The 16,385-nt window shown below is 54.6% G+C and overlaps 2 protein-coding genes across 2 annotated transcripts; both read right to left on the bottom strand.

Annotated features, from left to right (window-relative positions):
• Positions 1-1,292: 1,292 nt before the first annotated feature.
• On the bottom strand, positions 1,293-3,793 carry ELANE (elastase, neutrophil expressed). Its single transcript, XM_049876084.1, has 5 exons — positions 3,713-3,793; positions 3,140-3,296; positions 2,730-2,871; positions 1,738-1,968; positions 1,293-1,570 (listed from the first exon to the last, which is right to left on the bottom strand). Exons 1-5 carry the CDS (start codon positions 3,777-3,779, stop codon positions 1,370-1,372), a joined length of 798 nt encoding a protein of 265 aa, XP_049732041.1. The 5' UTR covers positions 3,780-3,793; the 3' UTR covers positions 1,293-1,369.
• Positions 3,794-9,460: 5,667 nt separating this feature from the next.
• LOC126073991 (myeloblastin-like) lies at positions 9,461-14,507 on the bottom strand. The gene is given in 8 exon segments (XM_049881332.1): positions 9,461-9,627; positions 10,112-10,343; positions 11,123-11,251; positions 11,499-11,668; positions 13,129-13,169; positions 13,279-13,349; positions 13,440-13,613; positions 14,421-14,507. Coding segments are annotated over 8 exon segments (1,071 nt in total).
• Between the last annotated feature and the right edge of the window lie 1,878 nt (positions 14,508-16,385).

Below are 16,385 nucleotides of genomic sequence, written 5' to 3'. Positions count from 1 at the left end.
TCTGCCCAGTGAACTATTTCATACAGAGAAGAGTAGAAAACAATGCAAGAAATGTGATTTGTTAGATTCTAACAGTGTTCTGGAGCCCTGGTGGTGCAGTGGTTAAGAGCTCAGGCTGCTAACCAAAAGGTCAGCAGTTCTAATCTATGAGCTGCTCCTTGGAAACCTTATGGGGCAGTTCTACCTTGTACTATAGGGTCGCTATGAGTCGGAGTTGACTCAACGGCAACGGGTTTTGTTTTGTTTTAAAACACATTTCCTTATTAAAATCAGAAACGGTGAGCAAAAGCCTGTTAGGGTGCTGAGTTAGAGAGCACAACAAAACTTGGAAATGCAGCAAGGATGACAGTGAGGATCCCCAACCTTCCCTCAGACGCTGGTCTGTGTGGGAAGATTGCCAGGGTGTGCAGTTGCTGGGCAGTGGGTCATTCCCTGTCCCCTGAGCAGCTGACACTTGGGTGGAAGTGTGACAAGGGGAACTGCCTCGGGGACAGCTGTGGGAAGGGCCGGCCAGGGGGATGAACCAGCCTGGGCAAAGGTGCTCAGGTGGGGGCCAGCCCTGCTAGTGCGTTCCAGTGGGAAAGGATTTGGGGCCAGGAACAAGAGGGAGGGGCGTTTTACTCAGAGTTCATGAGGAGGACCTGATCGCTGTCCTTTATCTGCTGGTTTGGGTTGGTATCCTCCCCCGTCAGACTGTGAGCCACACAATGGCACAGAGGCCATGTGTGTCACGGCCCCCACTGTGGCCTGAGAGGGGTCCTCATCAGGCTCAGGAAGGCAGACAGAGGGGCCTGGGCCAGCCCCTTCCCCAGGGCTGCTGCCTTGGACCTGTCCTCCATTTGGGCTGGGGGCTGCCTTGGGAAATGCTCTGCCCCAGTTGTCAGAGGGGAAACTGAGCCTGGGGAGGTGGGGGGTGCTTGTCTGCATCACCCAGTGAGGACAAAGGAGGCCTGGGACCCAAAGCCCTGGCTTAGTCCTTCCCAGACAGCATCTCACTCCCTCCCTCAAGGAAACTGAGGCTCAGAGAAGCAGCAAGCCACCTGCCCAGAGTCCCAACCAAAACAAGTCTGGGAAATCCTAAACCCAGGCTCCTGACCAGGACTTTGCACCACAATGGTTGGTTATCTGGCATCCTTTGGTGGAGGGTGGAGGAGAAAGTGGGCTCACTTCTTGCTCCAATGCCCTGACTTTGTCGCCACCTGGTGGTAGCGTACTGGAGCTGTCCCAAGACAGCTTCTTGACCAGTCAACAGCCAGTTTCGCAGGCAACAAATTCCCAGACACATTCTACAAAACAGAGAGGGTTTTTATTGTGCCAGTGGTTAATGCAGCCATGAGCAGGTGAGGTGGAATGACGGGGGCAGTCCCTCCTAGGGGGTCCTGCTCACAGGGTCCCTGGAGTGGGGAGAGGAGCCATCATCATGACCGCGGATGATGTCGTTGATCCAATTTGCGAACTGTGCCACAGGAGCAAAGGCGTCTGGGTAGAACCCAGAGCCGCAGCCTCCCCGGATGAAGGAGTCGATGCCCTGGACCACTCCACTGCAGACCAGGGGGCCGCCAGAGTCTCCCTGTGGAGGCAGACAAGGTCAGGAGGCTGCACTACAAGGCCCACTGCCCACCTGCCACCCTCGAGAGCGTGGGAAGTCCTTCCTGGAGTCTGACCACAGTCCCTGCTGTTGCAGCCTGGACCTGGAGGAAGGTGGGGAGCATGGGGTGGGGAGTGCAGTGTACATACGAAGCAGATGCCAGCCCGCCGACGATGCACGATGGTGCACACATTGGAGCGGCGGCAGAGAGAGGTCACCACGGTCACGTTAAGCTCCTGCAGGACACTGGGTTGTGGCTGGTTCATGCCCAGCCGGCCCCAGCCCATGGCCAGGCACCGCTCCCCGTCACCCACGCCACGGTCTTGGGCGGGCAGCTGGGCCACCTGCACATTGGCATTGAGGGTGGCCGTCCCATTGAGCTGTCGGGGGCAGGACAGACCAACAGCAGGTCACGAAGGAGGGCAGGCAGTGACCGTCCCCGCTCTGTGCCTCAGTTTCCCCACTGAGGCCCCATCAAAAGGTGAGTTCTGAGGTCTCACGCAGCACGTCACCCACGCCGCAGGCTGCTCCCCATCCTAAGCCTCGGTTTCCCCACCTATAAAAGGGGAGCAACCACAGTGGCTTGCGACATTGTTGGGAGAGGGAGTTCCCTTGGACGTACCCTCGGACGTGACCTGGGCGCAGTAAAAGGTAGATGTTTCACAAAGTAAACTGTGGACAAGGTGACTAACAACAAAAGCCTTGTTATAGAACATAGTCACCTTGCTAGCCTGGGGTAGGGGCTTCTCCCTCGAGCCTCCTACCTGCCCGAGAGTGGGGAGTTTTACCCCACTTTACAGAGGTAGGGACCCGTCTCTGCCTGTGGCCACAGGGTCAGTGAGTGAAGGGGCCCAGGCAGTATACAAGAGCAACGGCCTCATTTATTGACAACCCGCTGTATTATCATCTCCTTTAATCCTCTCGGCAGACTATGGGGCAGGTTTTTTTTTCCCCTGTTTTACAGAGGAGGGGTCTAAGGCACTAGGAGGGGGTGACATGCCTGGTTAGAACCTGGATTCGACCTCAGGTCTGCTGCTGAGGGCCCCGCAACCTGGTCCAAAGTGTCCCCCACACTCTTGTCCCTTCTCTGCCCGCCTCTGCCGGCTCCAGCCTGAGCGCCACCACCCGCCCATCCTGGCACCTGGAGAATCACGATGTCATTCTGTAAGCTCGTGGGGTCAAAGCCGTTTTCAAAGACCCTCTGGACGGTAAACGTCTGCCGTGTGCGCTCACGCCGACGCAGGTTGTGGGCCCCCAGGACTGCCTGTACAGACCGGAAGTTTCTACGGCAAGGGGGGATGGGCAGTGATTCGGGGTGGTCCAGGAGTTCAGAGTGGGGGGGACCCCAGGACTCAGCCCTGCGCCTGAAGGAACCTCACCTCTGCGTCCTCCCACACCCCTCTGACGAATGCCTCTACTTGGGCCTAGGAGGGGGTGCACTGTTGGGGGCCCTGTCCACACAGACCCGGGGCCCTGGCCTCACCCCCTCCCGTTCTACAGATGTGGGAGTTGAGTCTCCCAGAAGGGAAACAGCCCTCCAGGGTGACTCACATGCCGTTCACGCAGTGAGCCGCGGACATGACGAAGCTTGGGGTGATGAGGGTAGCTCCGCAGAAGTGGCCCCCACGCAGCTGCAGGGACACCATGAAAGGCCAGGCGTGGGGCCGGGCTGGCCGGCCACCCACAATCTCCGAGGCCAGCGCAGGGCCTGAGGAGACAGAGGGAGCCATGAGCCCTAGCCAAGGACACCCCGCCCAGCTACTTGAACCTCTACCAGGAATCCATGAGGTCAGGCTCCTCCCACCCGTTTCCCAGATGAGCAAACTGAGGCACAGACAGGAGAAGGAATCTGCCCATGGTCACTCCATCCAAGGCACAACCGGATCCAGACTTGGACCCCACTTCTGAGCCCCAGAGGGTAACCTCTGACCCCAGGGTTCAAACCCTGACTCTGGGCCCCTGCTGTGGCCTTGCCACTCAGAACCTCAAGCTCTTCTCCTGTACTAAGAGGCTCCTCAGCCCAGCCGTCACCTCCCACAAGGATGAGGAGTCACGTAGATCGAGCTCACAGTGGGGATGTGAGGAACAGGCACCCACAGATGTATGGACCCACACGCTACTCACCGCCCAGGAGCACAGCCAGTAGGAGGGGGGTGAGGGCAGGGCCAGAGGGTTGGTGGCTGTGGGTCATGGTCAGGCAGGGAGTCCAAGTCTCTGCCCTTGCAGCCCCACCAACCCCTCTTATAGCCAGCCCCGACATGGGAGGCCGTTGTGGTTGCCCCACCGCAGGGCCAGGCGTCCCCACTTCCTCTCCCCACTCCTGGGGGCTGTGGGGGACAACGGGGTGCTAGAATAGCATGGGGGTGCAGGAGGCTAGGTCAGCATGAGTAGGACTGCCAGATAAAATTCCGGATGCCCAGTTAAGATTACATTTTAGATAAACAATTGATTATTTTTTGTATAAGTATGTCCCAAAAACGGCACAGGATATACTTATACTTACAAAATTGTTGTTGTTAGGTGCCGTCAAGTCAGTTCCAACTCATAACGACCCTACGCACAACTGAACGAAACATTGCCCTGTCCTGTGCCACCCTCACAATCATTGCTATGTTTGAGCCCATTGTTGCAGCCACTGTGTCAATCCATCTTGTTGAGGGTCTTCCTCTTTTTCGATGACCCTCTATTTTACCAAGCATGATGTCCCTCTCCTGGGACTGATCTGTCTTACAAAATGAGTCATTATTTTTCTGACATTCAAAATTAACTGAGCATCCTGTATTTTTGCTAAATCTGGTCACCCTCGGCCTGAGGGAGCCCAGCCAGGTGCATCCCTGTGCCTCAGTTTACCTGGGGTGCTATGATGATGACAGTGATAGGGTAACCATAACCTGGAGCTGCCCTGACATTTCACAGGGTTATGAGGGAACTGCTGAGTCCCCATTTGAGATGGGGACACTGAGGCATAGACAGTCCCCCATGAATTGCCACACAGAGATGTAGTGGGGGGAGCCAGGATTTGAACCTTGCCCCCGGGGATCACAGCTGGACAGTGATTTGAGGCAGACTCTGGGTCCTGGCTTTGCTGTCCTCCACCCGAGCCTCAAGGGTCCCTCTCAGGGCCTAGCCTTCCAGCATTTATTTGATTATTGCTTATGACAGGGAACTCACTTCACTTGTGGGGAGGGTGTGGTGTCAGTCTCTGGAGGCCAGCAGAGGTTCCGGGAAGGACTCCACCCCACCCACCCCCGCCTTGCTGATTTTCTGTGAGCCCTCCCCCGGCCTGAGGCTGTCTGTGGTCTAGCTGCTGTGCCTGCTGCAGGGGCTGGAGAAAGGACTCCTTCCCAGGCTGGAGGGGGCTGTGGGTCTCCATCAGGCTTGAGAGCTTAGGCCTGGCCCTGTGGAGGAAGCCCAGTCCAAACAACGAGAGGGGGTCCCCCAGGGCCCAGCCCAGCCCCCAGACCCTGGTTCCTCTTCCCACCTCCCCCAGGATACTCCCTCTGCAACGGCTACAGCCAAGGATGTCGCAAGACACAACGTCCCCCGGCTCCCTGGCTCCAGGACAAGTTCAGGCAAGGGAGCCAACAGACCCGTCTCTGGGGCAGACGGGGTGGGAAGCCCAGAGACACCCAGAGCCTGGGCCCCGCCTAGGTCCTGTTTGTCCCGGGGACCCCCTCACTGTGTGACTGCAGGCAGGTGAATCCCCAGGACTCTTCAGTGAGGACCTAGCATGCAGCAGGTGCTCAATTAATGTCCATTCTTCGTCCCCAGCTTGGTCAGACACGCAGTAACCAGTCCTGCCTCCCCCCGCTCCTGTCCTTGGTGGGATCCCCACTCTGCTGCCTTAAAGTTACCATAGAGCACTTAGTATGCACCTGCTGCATACACAGTCTTGTTTCAAGTCTAGGGATGGTGGATGGGGGAAGAGTGGAGGATGTCATGTCTTTTGGGGGAGTTTGGCCCAGGGAGGGAGACCAGACTTAACCAAGGCTGCATTTATTGAGCATCACCTGTATACCACATTCACACACCCTATGGTCATTAGGGGTGTCAGTTCTGGGTTCGTATCTCGGTTTGTTTCCGCTTGCCTGCTGTGTAACTTTAGGCCACTCACTTAATCCCTCTGTGCCTCAGTTTCCTCGTCTGCATATTCCAAGTTATAACAGGCTCCATCTCATGGGATTAAACGAAATAATGTTTGTAAAGTGCTTAGACAACAAAGCACTGTCTTTGAGGGTTTGTTAACCATTAATTATCTCATGAAAGGGGGGACGTGGAGGGTATAGACTGAGAGGGGCACACGGGGGCTTTTTTTTATCAAACATGTAATAAATCACTTATTTATTTGTTAATCAGTAAATAATGCATGTGTACTAAGCCTAAAAATTTAGACAGTCAAGACCAGGTTAGTAATCTACACAAATGCAGAAAGGAGCCATTGGCACACGGGGCTGAACGTGCTGTCAACAGAGAAAGATACCTGTTACATTAAGTCTGTTATCTCACGGATGCTCTTTAAAAGGGATGAATTCTGCCTTGTTCTAGCCGAAGTATTGTAATCCCAAATTAACACAGCTTTTTTTTATATTGTATTTGGAAACCCTGGTGGCATAGTGGTTAAGTGCTATGGCTGCTAACCAAAGGGTCGGCTGTTCAAATCCACCGGGCGCTCCTTGGAAACTACAGGGCAGTTCTACTCTGTCTTGTAGGGTCGCTATGAGTCGGAATCAACTCGACAGCACTGGGTTTGGTTGGTTTTTTATATTGTAGTTGAGTCCCTGAATGGAGCAAATAGCTAAAGCGCTCGGCTGCTAACTGAAAGGTTGGAGGTTCAAGTCCACCCAGAGGCACGTCAGGGGAACGGCCTGGCAATCTGCTTTGAACAGTCAGCCATTGACAATACCATGGAGCACAGTTCTGCTTCAGCACACACGGGGGCGCCGTGAGTCGGCGTCAGCTCCACGGTGCTGGTGGTGATGTATTTGAGAGCCTCTCTTTGGCTAAAGTGTTGATATCTTCAGTCATTTTTTCCCACTTGCCTGCGTACACACGGGTGAGTAGCGTGTGTGTGTGTGAGGCTGTTTTTGTGAAGTTTATCTATAATAACTGGTACACAAGTCGCTGGATACAATCCTCCTCGGCTCTAAACCCGAAGTTCGGTTGGTCTCCTTGTCCTTATCAGAGTGTGTAAAACTGTTATCCTTATAACAAAAGACAAGCTCTAAGACTTTAAATCGAAACCCGATTCCACTAAAAAATAAAAACCCATCACCATCAAGTTGGTTCCCACTCATAGCGACCCTGTAGGACAGAGTAGAACTGCAGCCTAGGGTTTCCAAGGAGTGGCTGGTGGATTCCAACTGCTGACCTTTTGGCGAGCAGCCATAGCTCTTAACCACTGCGCCTTCCACCAGAGACTTGGTTATTAACACTATTTTGCTCGAAGACTCATTTCGAGCACCTTCCAACCTGGGGGGCTCATCTTCCAGCACTGTATCAGACAATGTTCCTCTGCTATTCATAAAGTTTTCGAAACTGGCTAATTCTTTTCAGAAGCAGACTGCCAGGTCTTTCTTCCTAGTCTGTCTCATTCTCGAAGCTCAGCTGAAATCTGTCTGCCATAGGCGACCCTGCTGGCATTTGAAAACCGGTGGCTTGCAAGACGCCACAGGACGACAAACCGACAGACGCGTGGGAGAAGACTCGTATTTAAATATAAACCAAGAATTCAATCTACACAGATGTGGGGGCTTTTGGAGACCTGGAAAGTTCTATTTCGATAACCAAATAGTGGTAATAGGGGCTATAACCAAGTAAAGAGCTATGGAGCTTACAATTACGAAATGTGCACGGTGCTTGATCCAAGTTACGCTGCAATAGGAAAATAATAGTTTGACCGTCTTTCCCCCACCCACTGGAGGCTGGGAGGCCCCTAAGCTGTCAGGAGTGGTCCACCAGGCTGTGTGGCCCCTGGCTGCCGAGACCCCTCCCTGGGCCCCCACGGGGGACCTGTCACTCCCTCTCATCTGCTGACCATTCTGCCTGTTCTTCCTGTGGGTTTGTTGCCTAAATTTCAACAACCCCTGCCAACCTCTAGCCAATCAACGCAGCACCCCCAGCCCCTGGGGTCTTCTCTTTGCTACGCTTCCTTCCAAAACTTTCCTCTGCATCAATTTTCACACATATGAGCCCATCGAAAATGCCCAGGACTGACGTTTTCTGGGTTTTTCTGTCCCCATAAAGGGCTAATACTACCCTGGGTGTTTCCTCCAGCAAACCGGGTTTCCTTCCAATGCTGGGCATAGACTGGGGGGCCTGGTTCCCTCTGGACCTTTTGCAGAAAACTCCCCCGCCCTGGGCTGCAGGAAAAGGCTGAGAATTCCCAGCCCCCTCCTGAAACTTCAAAACCAAACCACACCCACTGCCATCAAGTCAATTCTTACTTACAGTGACACTATAGGGTAGAGTAGAACTGCCCCACAGGGTTTCCAAGGCCGTAAATCTTTACGGAAGCAGACTGTCACATCTTTCTCCTGCAAGAAGACTGGTGGGTTGAAACCGCCCACCTTTGGGTTAGCTGCCAAGACCTTAACCACTGCACCACCAGTGCTCCTGTTCCCAGAAACTCATCCATATACATTTCCCATCTCAGGCTTTTTGAATTGGTATGCCGCCACCAGGTGGCGGCAGAGTAAAGTAATAAGAAAGGAGCTGCTTCCAACTTTAGGTGTGTCCTACCAGCATGGGTGCCTCATTCCTGTGGACTCTTGCACTCTCCACAGCTGGCTGATGACCCCTGACTCTTCTCAGCTTCGGGCATCTCCTTTGGGCTCACCCCTGCTCTCCAGTTCATTTCCCATGTTGCAGCCAGGGGGCATCCTGCCCCTGCTTACCCCTTCAGAGGCTCCCTATTCTGTCAAGTCGATTACGGACTCATAGTGACCCTACAGGACAGAGTAGAACTGCCCCATAGAGTTTCCAAGGAGCGCCTGGTGGATTTGAACTGCTGACCTTTTGGTTATTAGCTGTAGCACTTAACTACTACACCACGAAGGTTTCCAATACCAGGAGTAATAAAATCCACCTTGTCACCATGTCCCAAGTAGCCTTGTATAGTCCAACCCTCTCACCTCCCCACGTGCCTCACTGTTCCTCACATCCCCAAGCTTGTTCCTGGTATTGTGCCATGCCTCTGCCTGGTGGGCCCTTCTCTTGACATTCAGCTCAGGCATTGCTGCCTCCCCCAGGAAGTCCCCCTAACGGCCCTTCCTCCCACCTGCAGCTGGGTCAGGAACCCCACAGGCTCTGGTGTGCCCCATCACAGCCCTGATCACCTGCATGTTATAACAGCCTGGTAAGGAGCCCCCGAGCTGCAGGACAGGGCTAGCCACGACACCCTCAGCCCCATGGGCCAGTTCTGGAGATATCAGGGCACTCCACTTTCCAGATGAGAAAACTGAGGCCCAGAGGAGGCCAGCAATTTGCCCAGAGTCACACTAGTGAGCTGGGTTAGAACTACATCTGTGGTAGGTCAGAGCCTACTGCTGTGACTGGGCACCCAGGCCCCTGCCCTGGCCCTCATCTTGAGTTTGGGGTTTGGTACTCAGACCCTGGGACTCTGGGCAGCCTCCTATTTCCACACATGGGAAGGACAGACAAGGAGCCAGAAGAAGGGGTTCGTGTTTTATTGATGTCACCTGGGGGGGTGAAGTGTCTGGAACAGGTCGGGGTGATAGAAGGATGGTCCATAGACACTGCTTAGAGAAAGCAGATTTCCGGAAAGATCTGCCCTGCCTCTGCCCAAAGTCCCCCCATTATGGATTGGGGTCCAGCCTCAGGGCCTGCAGGGAGGGTTCTACAGGAGGGGTTGAATCAGGAGCCACCCTCGCCCCCACTCTGTTCAGCCAGCACGGGGCAGATCCAGTCCACGTAGAGGGAGACCCGGGCGAAAAAGTCAGGGTACTGCTGGGTAGCACATTCCCGAATCAGATCACGGGGCCTCCGGAGTCCCCCTGGAGGTGGAGGGGACAGCCAGTCACTCACCCGGGCTACACTGGGGAAAGGGAGCTGGGAGCCAACACCATTTCAAGGTGAAACATCTCAAGGCCAGAATTTTTAAAACACCAGCTCCGGAGAGGGGCCAAGGCTGCTCCAGAGGAAAGCCGGTGTTTATAAGCTTTCTGCTGTATACTGGACCTTCAGGTTCTGGTTGGGTTCCCCAGAATTGTGCCTGGGTAGGTCACCCACAACTCCCTGTGGTGTGAGAGAGGAGCCCCAGGGCCCCCCAGACCCACCAGGGCCGCCAAGCCTGCCCATGGTTCTGCCCACCTTCCAGATGGGAAAACTGAGGCACCACCTGTGTAGCTGCTTAGTGAGAAGAAGGCATTCGAACCCCAGCTGGTCACCCACCCTCCCCAGACAGTTCCTGGGGTCTCTCTGCATCAGGGCAGCCCCCACCCTTTGTGGAAGTCCCTCCTGCCACCCAACTGTGGTGCCCGGTGTGGGGGCTGAGCCGGCCACTTTCGAAGCAGATGCTGGCACTGCGGCAGGGTATGATTGTGCAGATGTTGTGTGGCCGGCACAGGAAGGTGACCACAGTGACGTTCAGCTCCTGCAGGACCCGGGGCACTGGCATGTGGGTGCTCCAGTGGCCCCAGCCCGTGGCCAGGCACTGTGTACCATGGGGCAGAGGCTGGTCCTGTCGTGGCAGTGGGGCCACCGCCACCTGGGCGTTGAGGACGGCCAGGCGGTCCAGCTGGGGCAGGAGGGCGGGCAGTGAGAGCTCACCCCCAGGTTCCTGCGCCTGCCTGCCTCTTGACATGCCAGTGCTTCAAACCCACAAGTCATTCTGTCCCTCAGGCCCACTCCCTCTCAGGCTCCTCTTCGGCTGAGAGGTCACCTCCTCCTGGGAGTCTCCCAGGACTGACCCTCCTACTCTGGCCACTCTCTGAGCGCCACAGGTCTCCTCATTGCAACGTTTCTAACTATCTCATTCATTCATTCACAAAGCACTTATGGAGCACCAACTGTGTGCCCTATTCTGTGCCACAGGATCCAAAAGTGAATAAATGGACAGAAACCTCTGCCCTGTGGAGCTGAGCTTTCAGGGCTGGGAAGAGCTCCGAGGGCTAGACAGGGGATGGGGCTGGTTTCCATTCCACATGGGGCCAGGGAAGGCCACCGAGACAGGGGAGGTTGGAGTAAGGACCTTGGAGAGGTGAGGGAGGCGCTGAGTGGACATTGGGGGCAGTGCACCTGGTGGGAGGAGGCACAGGTGGGGCAAAGCCTGGTGCAAGGGATGGTCCATTTGTGAGACTGTTGTTTTAATGCCTTCCCCCACCCAGAGCTCCATGAAGACCCTGCACAGAGTCTGATATACGGTAGGTGCTCAGTAAACGCTGAATGAATAAACTGATCAATGAACGAGGGTCCTGTGGGCCCTGTTGGTTCCACCTCCAACATCCCAGTCCCCAGACTCCTGGCCCCCTGAGTCCCCCATCTCCTGGGCCCCTGCACTCCGGCCCCTGCCCCCACCTGCAGAAGGAGTACCTCGTTGAGCTTCTCCTCTGGGTTGTAGTTGTTCTCAAACAGACGCAAGACCATGAACCGCTGTTGGGTAGGCTCGAGGGTCTGCAGGTCATGGGCCTCCAGCACCATGCTCACCTGGGTGGGGTCCCTGAGGGAGCAAGGTGCTTGCCTCCCAGTCTTCCCTACACCCCACTCGTCCTCCCTACCACGCTGCTCCTCCCCTGCACCTGACTCAGGGGACATGATGACCTTGTCTTGCTCTTCCCCACAGGGGTCCCTCCCCCTCAGACCCCACAGTGGTGCCTCCTCCCTTAGACCCCACAGTGATGCCTCCACCCTCAGGCCCCAGGGCTGGGCTGCCTCCTCCCTCAGACCCCTGCACTCATGTGTTCTGCAGCCAGTGGGCTGCCGTCAGCACGAATCTCGGGTGGATTAAAGTACCTCCACAGAAGTGGGCACGGGGGACCCCCCCCAGCTGCAGTGACACCATGTAGGGCCTGGAGTGGGGCTCCGAAGCCCGCCCACCCACGACCTCAGCTGCCTGGGATGCACCTGGGGGGACTGGGTGTTAACACGTCCCTATCTGGTGCCTGGCCGCCAAAGTGCCCCCACTTGGGTGGGGAGGACAGAGCCACTCTGTGACCTCGACCCGGTCCCTGGACCTCTCATGCCTCTGTCTCCCCATCTGCAAAATGGGCTTCCTGTGGGAGGGCGAGCCTGAGGCCAGGGATAGTTAGTGTCTGATGGTCAGTATTGCTCCTGTTACATCTGAGGGCTTCCTGGAGGTGGTGGCGCTGGGTCCTGGACCCCGGGGGACATGTAAGAGGCACTTTCCAAATGGACAAACTAAAGCATGGATACTGTGGGGGTCCTGTCTTTCTCTGACATAGAGTCATTCACTCATTCACTCACTCAATCACTTATTCACTCATGTGCATTTATTGAGTACTTGCTGTATGCCAGGAATATGTCCATTTAAATCCCACAACCTCCCTGCGAGGGAGGAACTAGGCTGTGCCCATTTTACAGATGGAGAAACTGAGTCTAGTAGCTCAGGGTCTCCCCTCTTTCTCTCATAAATGCCCCCTTGGGACATTGGAGCCCTGGTGGTGCAGTGGTTAAGGGCTCAGCTGCTAAACAGAAGGTCAGCAGTTCAAATCCACCAGCTGCTCTTCGGGGACTCTATGGGGCAGTTCTACTCTGACCTGGAGGGTTGATATGTGTTGAAATCAACTTGACTGCAACAGGTTTGGCTTTTTGTTTCGGGACATTAGTCCCGATCAACAAATCAAGTACCGTCCTGGTCCCACCTCAGTCTCCCTGTTATGGATTGAATTGTGTCTTCCCAAAACATACGTTCTAATCCTAAATCCTAACCTCTTTTTTTTTTAACCTCTATGTCTGTGGTTATAATCCCATTTGGGAAGGGGCTGTCTTTGTTACGTTAATAAAGCAGGATTAGTGTAGTGTGTGTCTTGAATCAATCTCTTTTCAGATATAAAGGAGATTAAATAAACTAGCAGAGCAGGGATGGGGGAAGAGCGATGCCAAGCCTGGAAGATCGCCTGGGAGCAGAAGCTCGAAGAGACAAGGACCTTCCTCCAGAGCTGACTGAGAGAGAAAGCCTTACCCTGGAGCTGGCACCCTAAATTCAGACTTCTAGCCTCCTGAACTGTCAGAAAATAAATTTCTATTTGTTAAAGCCACCTATTTGTTGTATTTCTTTTATAGCAGCACCAAGTTAACTAAGAGAAAGCTTGGTGGCATGGTGGTTAAGAGCTATAGCTGCTAACCAAAAGATTGGGAGTTCAAATCCACCGGGCGTTCCTTGGAAACCCTATGGGGCAGCTCCACCCTGTCCTTAAGGTTCACTGTGAGTCGCAATCAACTCAATGGCAAAAGGTTTGTTTTTTTTGGTTTTTAGGTAACGAAGACACTCTCCATCTGTTCCATAAGAGCACTGGATTGGGCTGTGTGGGTTGAGGACCCAGACGGATGGGTGCCCCACTCACTGCCCAGCAGCATGGCCAGTAGGAAAAGGGCGAGGGCGGAGCTGGAGGGTCAGTGGCCACAAGTCATGGTCAGGAGAGGGCTCGGTGGTCTCTGCCCCTTGCCTGCCCGGCCCCTCTTATAGCCCACTGCTGGGAGGCTATTACAGTTACTCCACGGCAGGGCCAGGCATCACCACTTCCTCCTTGGGGATCACAGGGATTGGGGGGTAGCCAGAACCGCACTGCAGAGGGGGAGGAGGGTGGCTGAGTAGGGGTTTCGGGGTCAGGGCCCTGACTGTCCTGTGAAGCGTGGAGAGCTGGAGCCCACCCACCCCATGCTGGACGTCTCTGGACAAGGGGAACATGGTCACAGCCTCAGAGTAACACATGCCCCCATGGAGGCCCCCACCCACACACACACCGGTCCCTGTAGCTGTAGCTACGCTGGACGTGCCTAAGTGTCCAGTGGCTGGGGTGAGCCCGGACTGCAGCTCAGCACAACCAAGCTGGGAGCAGGGAGAGGGGACAGGGAACTGGGTACAGAGCCAGCATGTCCCCCTCAGTGCCCCACCGGAGACCGACTCCTTCCCCAAGCTTTATTTCGGGGTTGCTTTTTTCCTCTATGGCAGCAGCTCTCACTGGGGGCAATTCTGCCCCCAGGGGACACTGGGTGATGTCTGGAGACATTTGTGGTTGTCACGACTGGGAAGGGGGGTGCTACTGGCATCGAGTGGGTGGAGGCCAGGGGTCCTGCTCAACGCCTACAGCCACAGGGTGCTTCACCACAAAAAATGACCAAGTTCCACATGTCAGCCGAGGGGAGAGACCCTGGGGTGAAGGATATTTGCTCGTTTTAATTGCTGTTGTCGTTAGCTGCTGTTGCGTAGATTCCGATTCATGGCAACCTGACTCTACTACAAAAATTTTAAAGAAGCAGAAACAGAGACAGAGGAGCTCATTGAACTGGGAGACAACATTTTTTCAAAAAACTTTTCAGTTTGAAACTATTTCCCACTTACGATAGCCTGAAGAACCCTGGACTCCCTCCCCCATCACTGCTGTTCAATGTCCAGTCGATCCGGTGCCACAGAGCAGACCTGTCCCGTAGGGTTTCCTAGGCTGTCTTCTTTACAGGAGCAGATCACCAGGTCTTTGTCCGTTGGAGCCGCTGTTGGGTTGGAACCACTGACCTTCCAGCCCAGCGATTAATCTTCCGGCTGCCAGGGAACCTTTCCCTTCCCCCAGCTTCCCGAAACCAGAAACCCAGGGCAGCGATCAAAACCAGGGAATGAACGTTGATAAGAAAAGTTTACCTCATCTCCAGACCGTCGGGATTTCCCCAGTTCCCGGCTAATGTCCTTTTTCTGCTCCAGGACCCCTTCCAAGTCCCCATGGTGCATTTAATTGTCGCATCTCTTTAGTCCGTTCCTATCAGGGACCATCTTTTCTTTGCCCTTTCAGCACCAACCTGGACACCTTTGAAGGGAACCAGGTGGGTGTTTTGTAGACTGTCCCTCAGTGTGGGAGTGCTGATGGATCCTTGTGTGTGGATCAAGGTGGTGTATTTCTGGCAGTGTCATGGATTAAATTGTGTTCCCAGAATTATGTGTGGGAGTCCTGACCCCCATACCTGTGTATGTGGCCCGGTTTGGGAGTAGGGTTTTCTCTGTTGTCTAAAGAGGCCATATCAGTGTAGGGTGTGTCCTAAATCCAAAACGGAAAAACCACACGCACTATACCGTCAAGTCTATCCTAAGAACTCTTTAAAAAAATTAGTATTTTATTTTTGATGAAACCATGCACAGCAAACCTGCTCCCATTCCACGTTTCTAGACATAATGACCAGTGACATTGGTTACATTCTTCACATTGTGTTCCTTCTGGTGATTTCACGCCCATTGACTTCAGCTCCCTGCCCCCAGCCTTCTCAACTCTGCTTTAAAATAGCTATTGACCATTTAAAAAATTTTTTAATACTCAAGAGTGACAGTCTTTACCTTTGGCTAAACTGTTATATGTGAGCATCACTGAGGAACGGGGGAAACCAGGACTAGAGAAGCTGGGACCAGCACCTTCCCCAGGAGCTGACAGAGCCTCCCCCAGAGGTGATGCATTCAGACTGTCAGCCTCCTGAACTGTGAGAAAATGAATGTCTGTTCCTTAAACCCACCCCCTTGTGGTATTTCTGTTACAGCAGCTATAGAGAACTCAGGCAGGAGTAACACCCAGACCCAGTGTTAAGAAAAAAAGAAACACCCCTCAACTTGGCCAAGCTCTGAGGATGTTGGCTCCTAATTTTATGTATTTTTAGACCAGGGTTGGGCTATTTCTGACTTAAGGAACCAGCTGAGTTCTTGCTCGCTGCCTCCCAGGCCTGGCTCCTGGGGGTCACAGAGGCAGCCACAGGCAAGGGGGCTAGCCCGGTGGCCCCTCCAAGCCCTGTGCTACAGGCCTGGATTACACCGACTGTGAGCGTGGTGTGGGGGAGTTGCCTGGAGGAGCGGGCTGAACACAGGGCGTGCAAAGCAGGGGAAGCTAGGAGGAAACGGCCAAGGGCTGGGGTGGGCCCGGGGAAGAGAGAGCCTGGGAGGGCTGTGACAGGGACGGGTACGACCCCCATCTGTGGGGTCCAGATGGCGTTGGAGGGGAAGTAGGGGCTGGGAGCTGCGGCTGCAGCCCCTTCCTGCTCCAACTGTGGGTGTCACAACCAGCAACTGTCTCGGGAACACAGCCCAGGTGTGGGTCCAGCCAGGTCCGCGGTGGAACTGCCCCTAACAGAGGAGGAACCCAGGGCTCACTCCTGCCTGAACTCCCTGTCACTGTCTCTTCTGCTCTCTGTTTCTCTGTCTCTCCCTGTTTCTATCTCTCATCATCTCTCCCTGTCTCTGTCTCTTCTGTCTCTACTTCTCTGTCTCCCTCTACCTCTCTCTGTCTCTGTTTCTCCATCTCTCTCTCTACGGCTGTCTCCTCCTCTCTCTGTCTCTCCATCTCTCTCTCTGTCTCTCTGCATCTCTCTCTGTCTCCTCCTTTCTCTGTCTCTGTCTCTCCAGCTCTCTCTCTGTCTCTCTGCATCTCTCTCTGTCTCCTCCTTTCTCTGTCTCTGTCTCTGTCCTCTCTGTCTCTGCATCTCTCTCTGTCTCTCTCCTCTTATCTCTGTCTCTCCATCTCTCTCTGTCTCCATCTCTCTCTGTCACTCTCCTCCTCTCTCTGTCTCTGTGTCTGTCCTTCCATCTCTCTGTCTCTCCATCTGTGTCTCTCCCTCCATCTCTCTCTCTCCT

This window comes from Elephas maximus, chromosome 3 (genome assembly GCF_024166365.1).
Source record: "Elephas maximus indicus isolate mEleMax1 chromosome 3, mEleMax1 primary haplotype, whole genome shotgun sequence".
In the NCBI taxonomy this organism is placed as follows: Eukaryota; Metazoa; Chordata; class Mammalia; order Proboscidea; family Elephantidae; genus Elephas; species Elephas maximus.
Note: the sequence above shows the minus strand (reverse complement) of the source record. Positions and strands in the feature narration are given on the sequence as shown.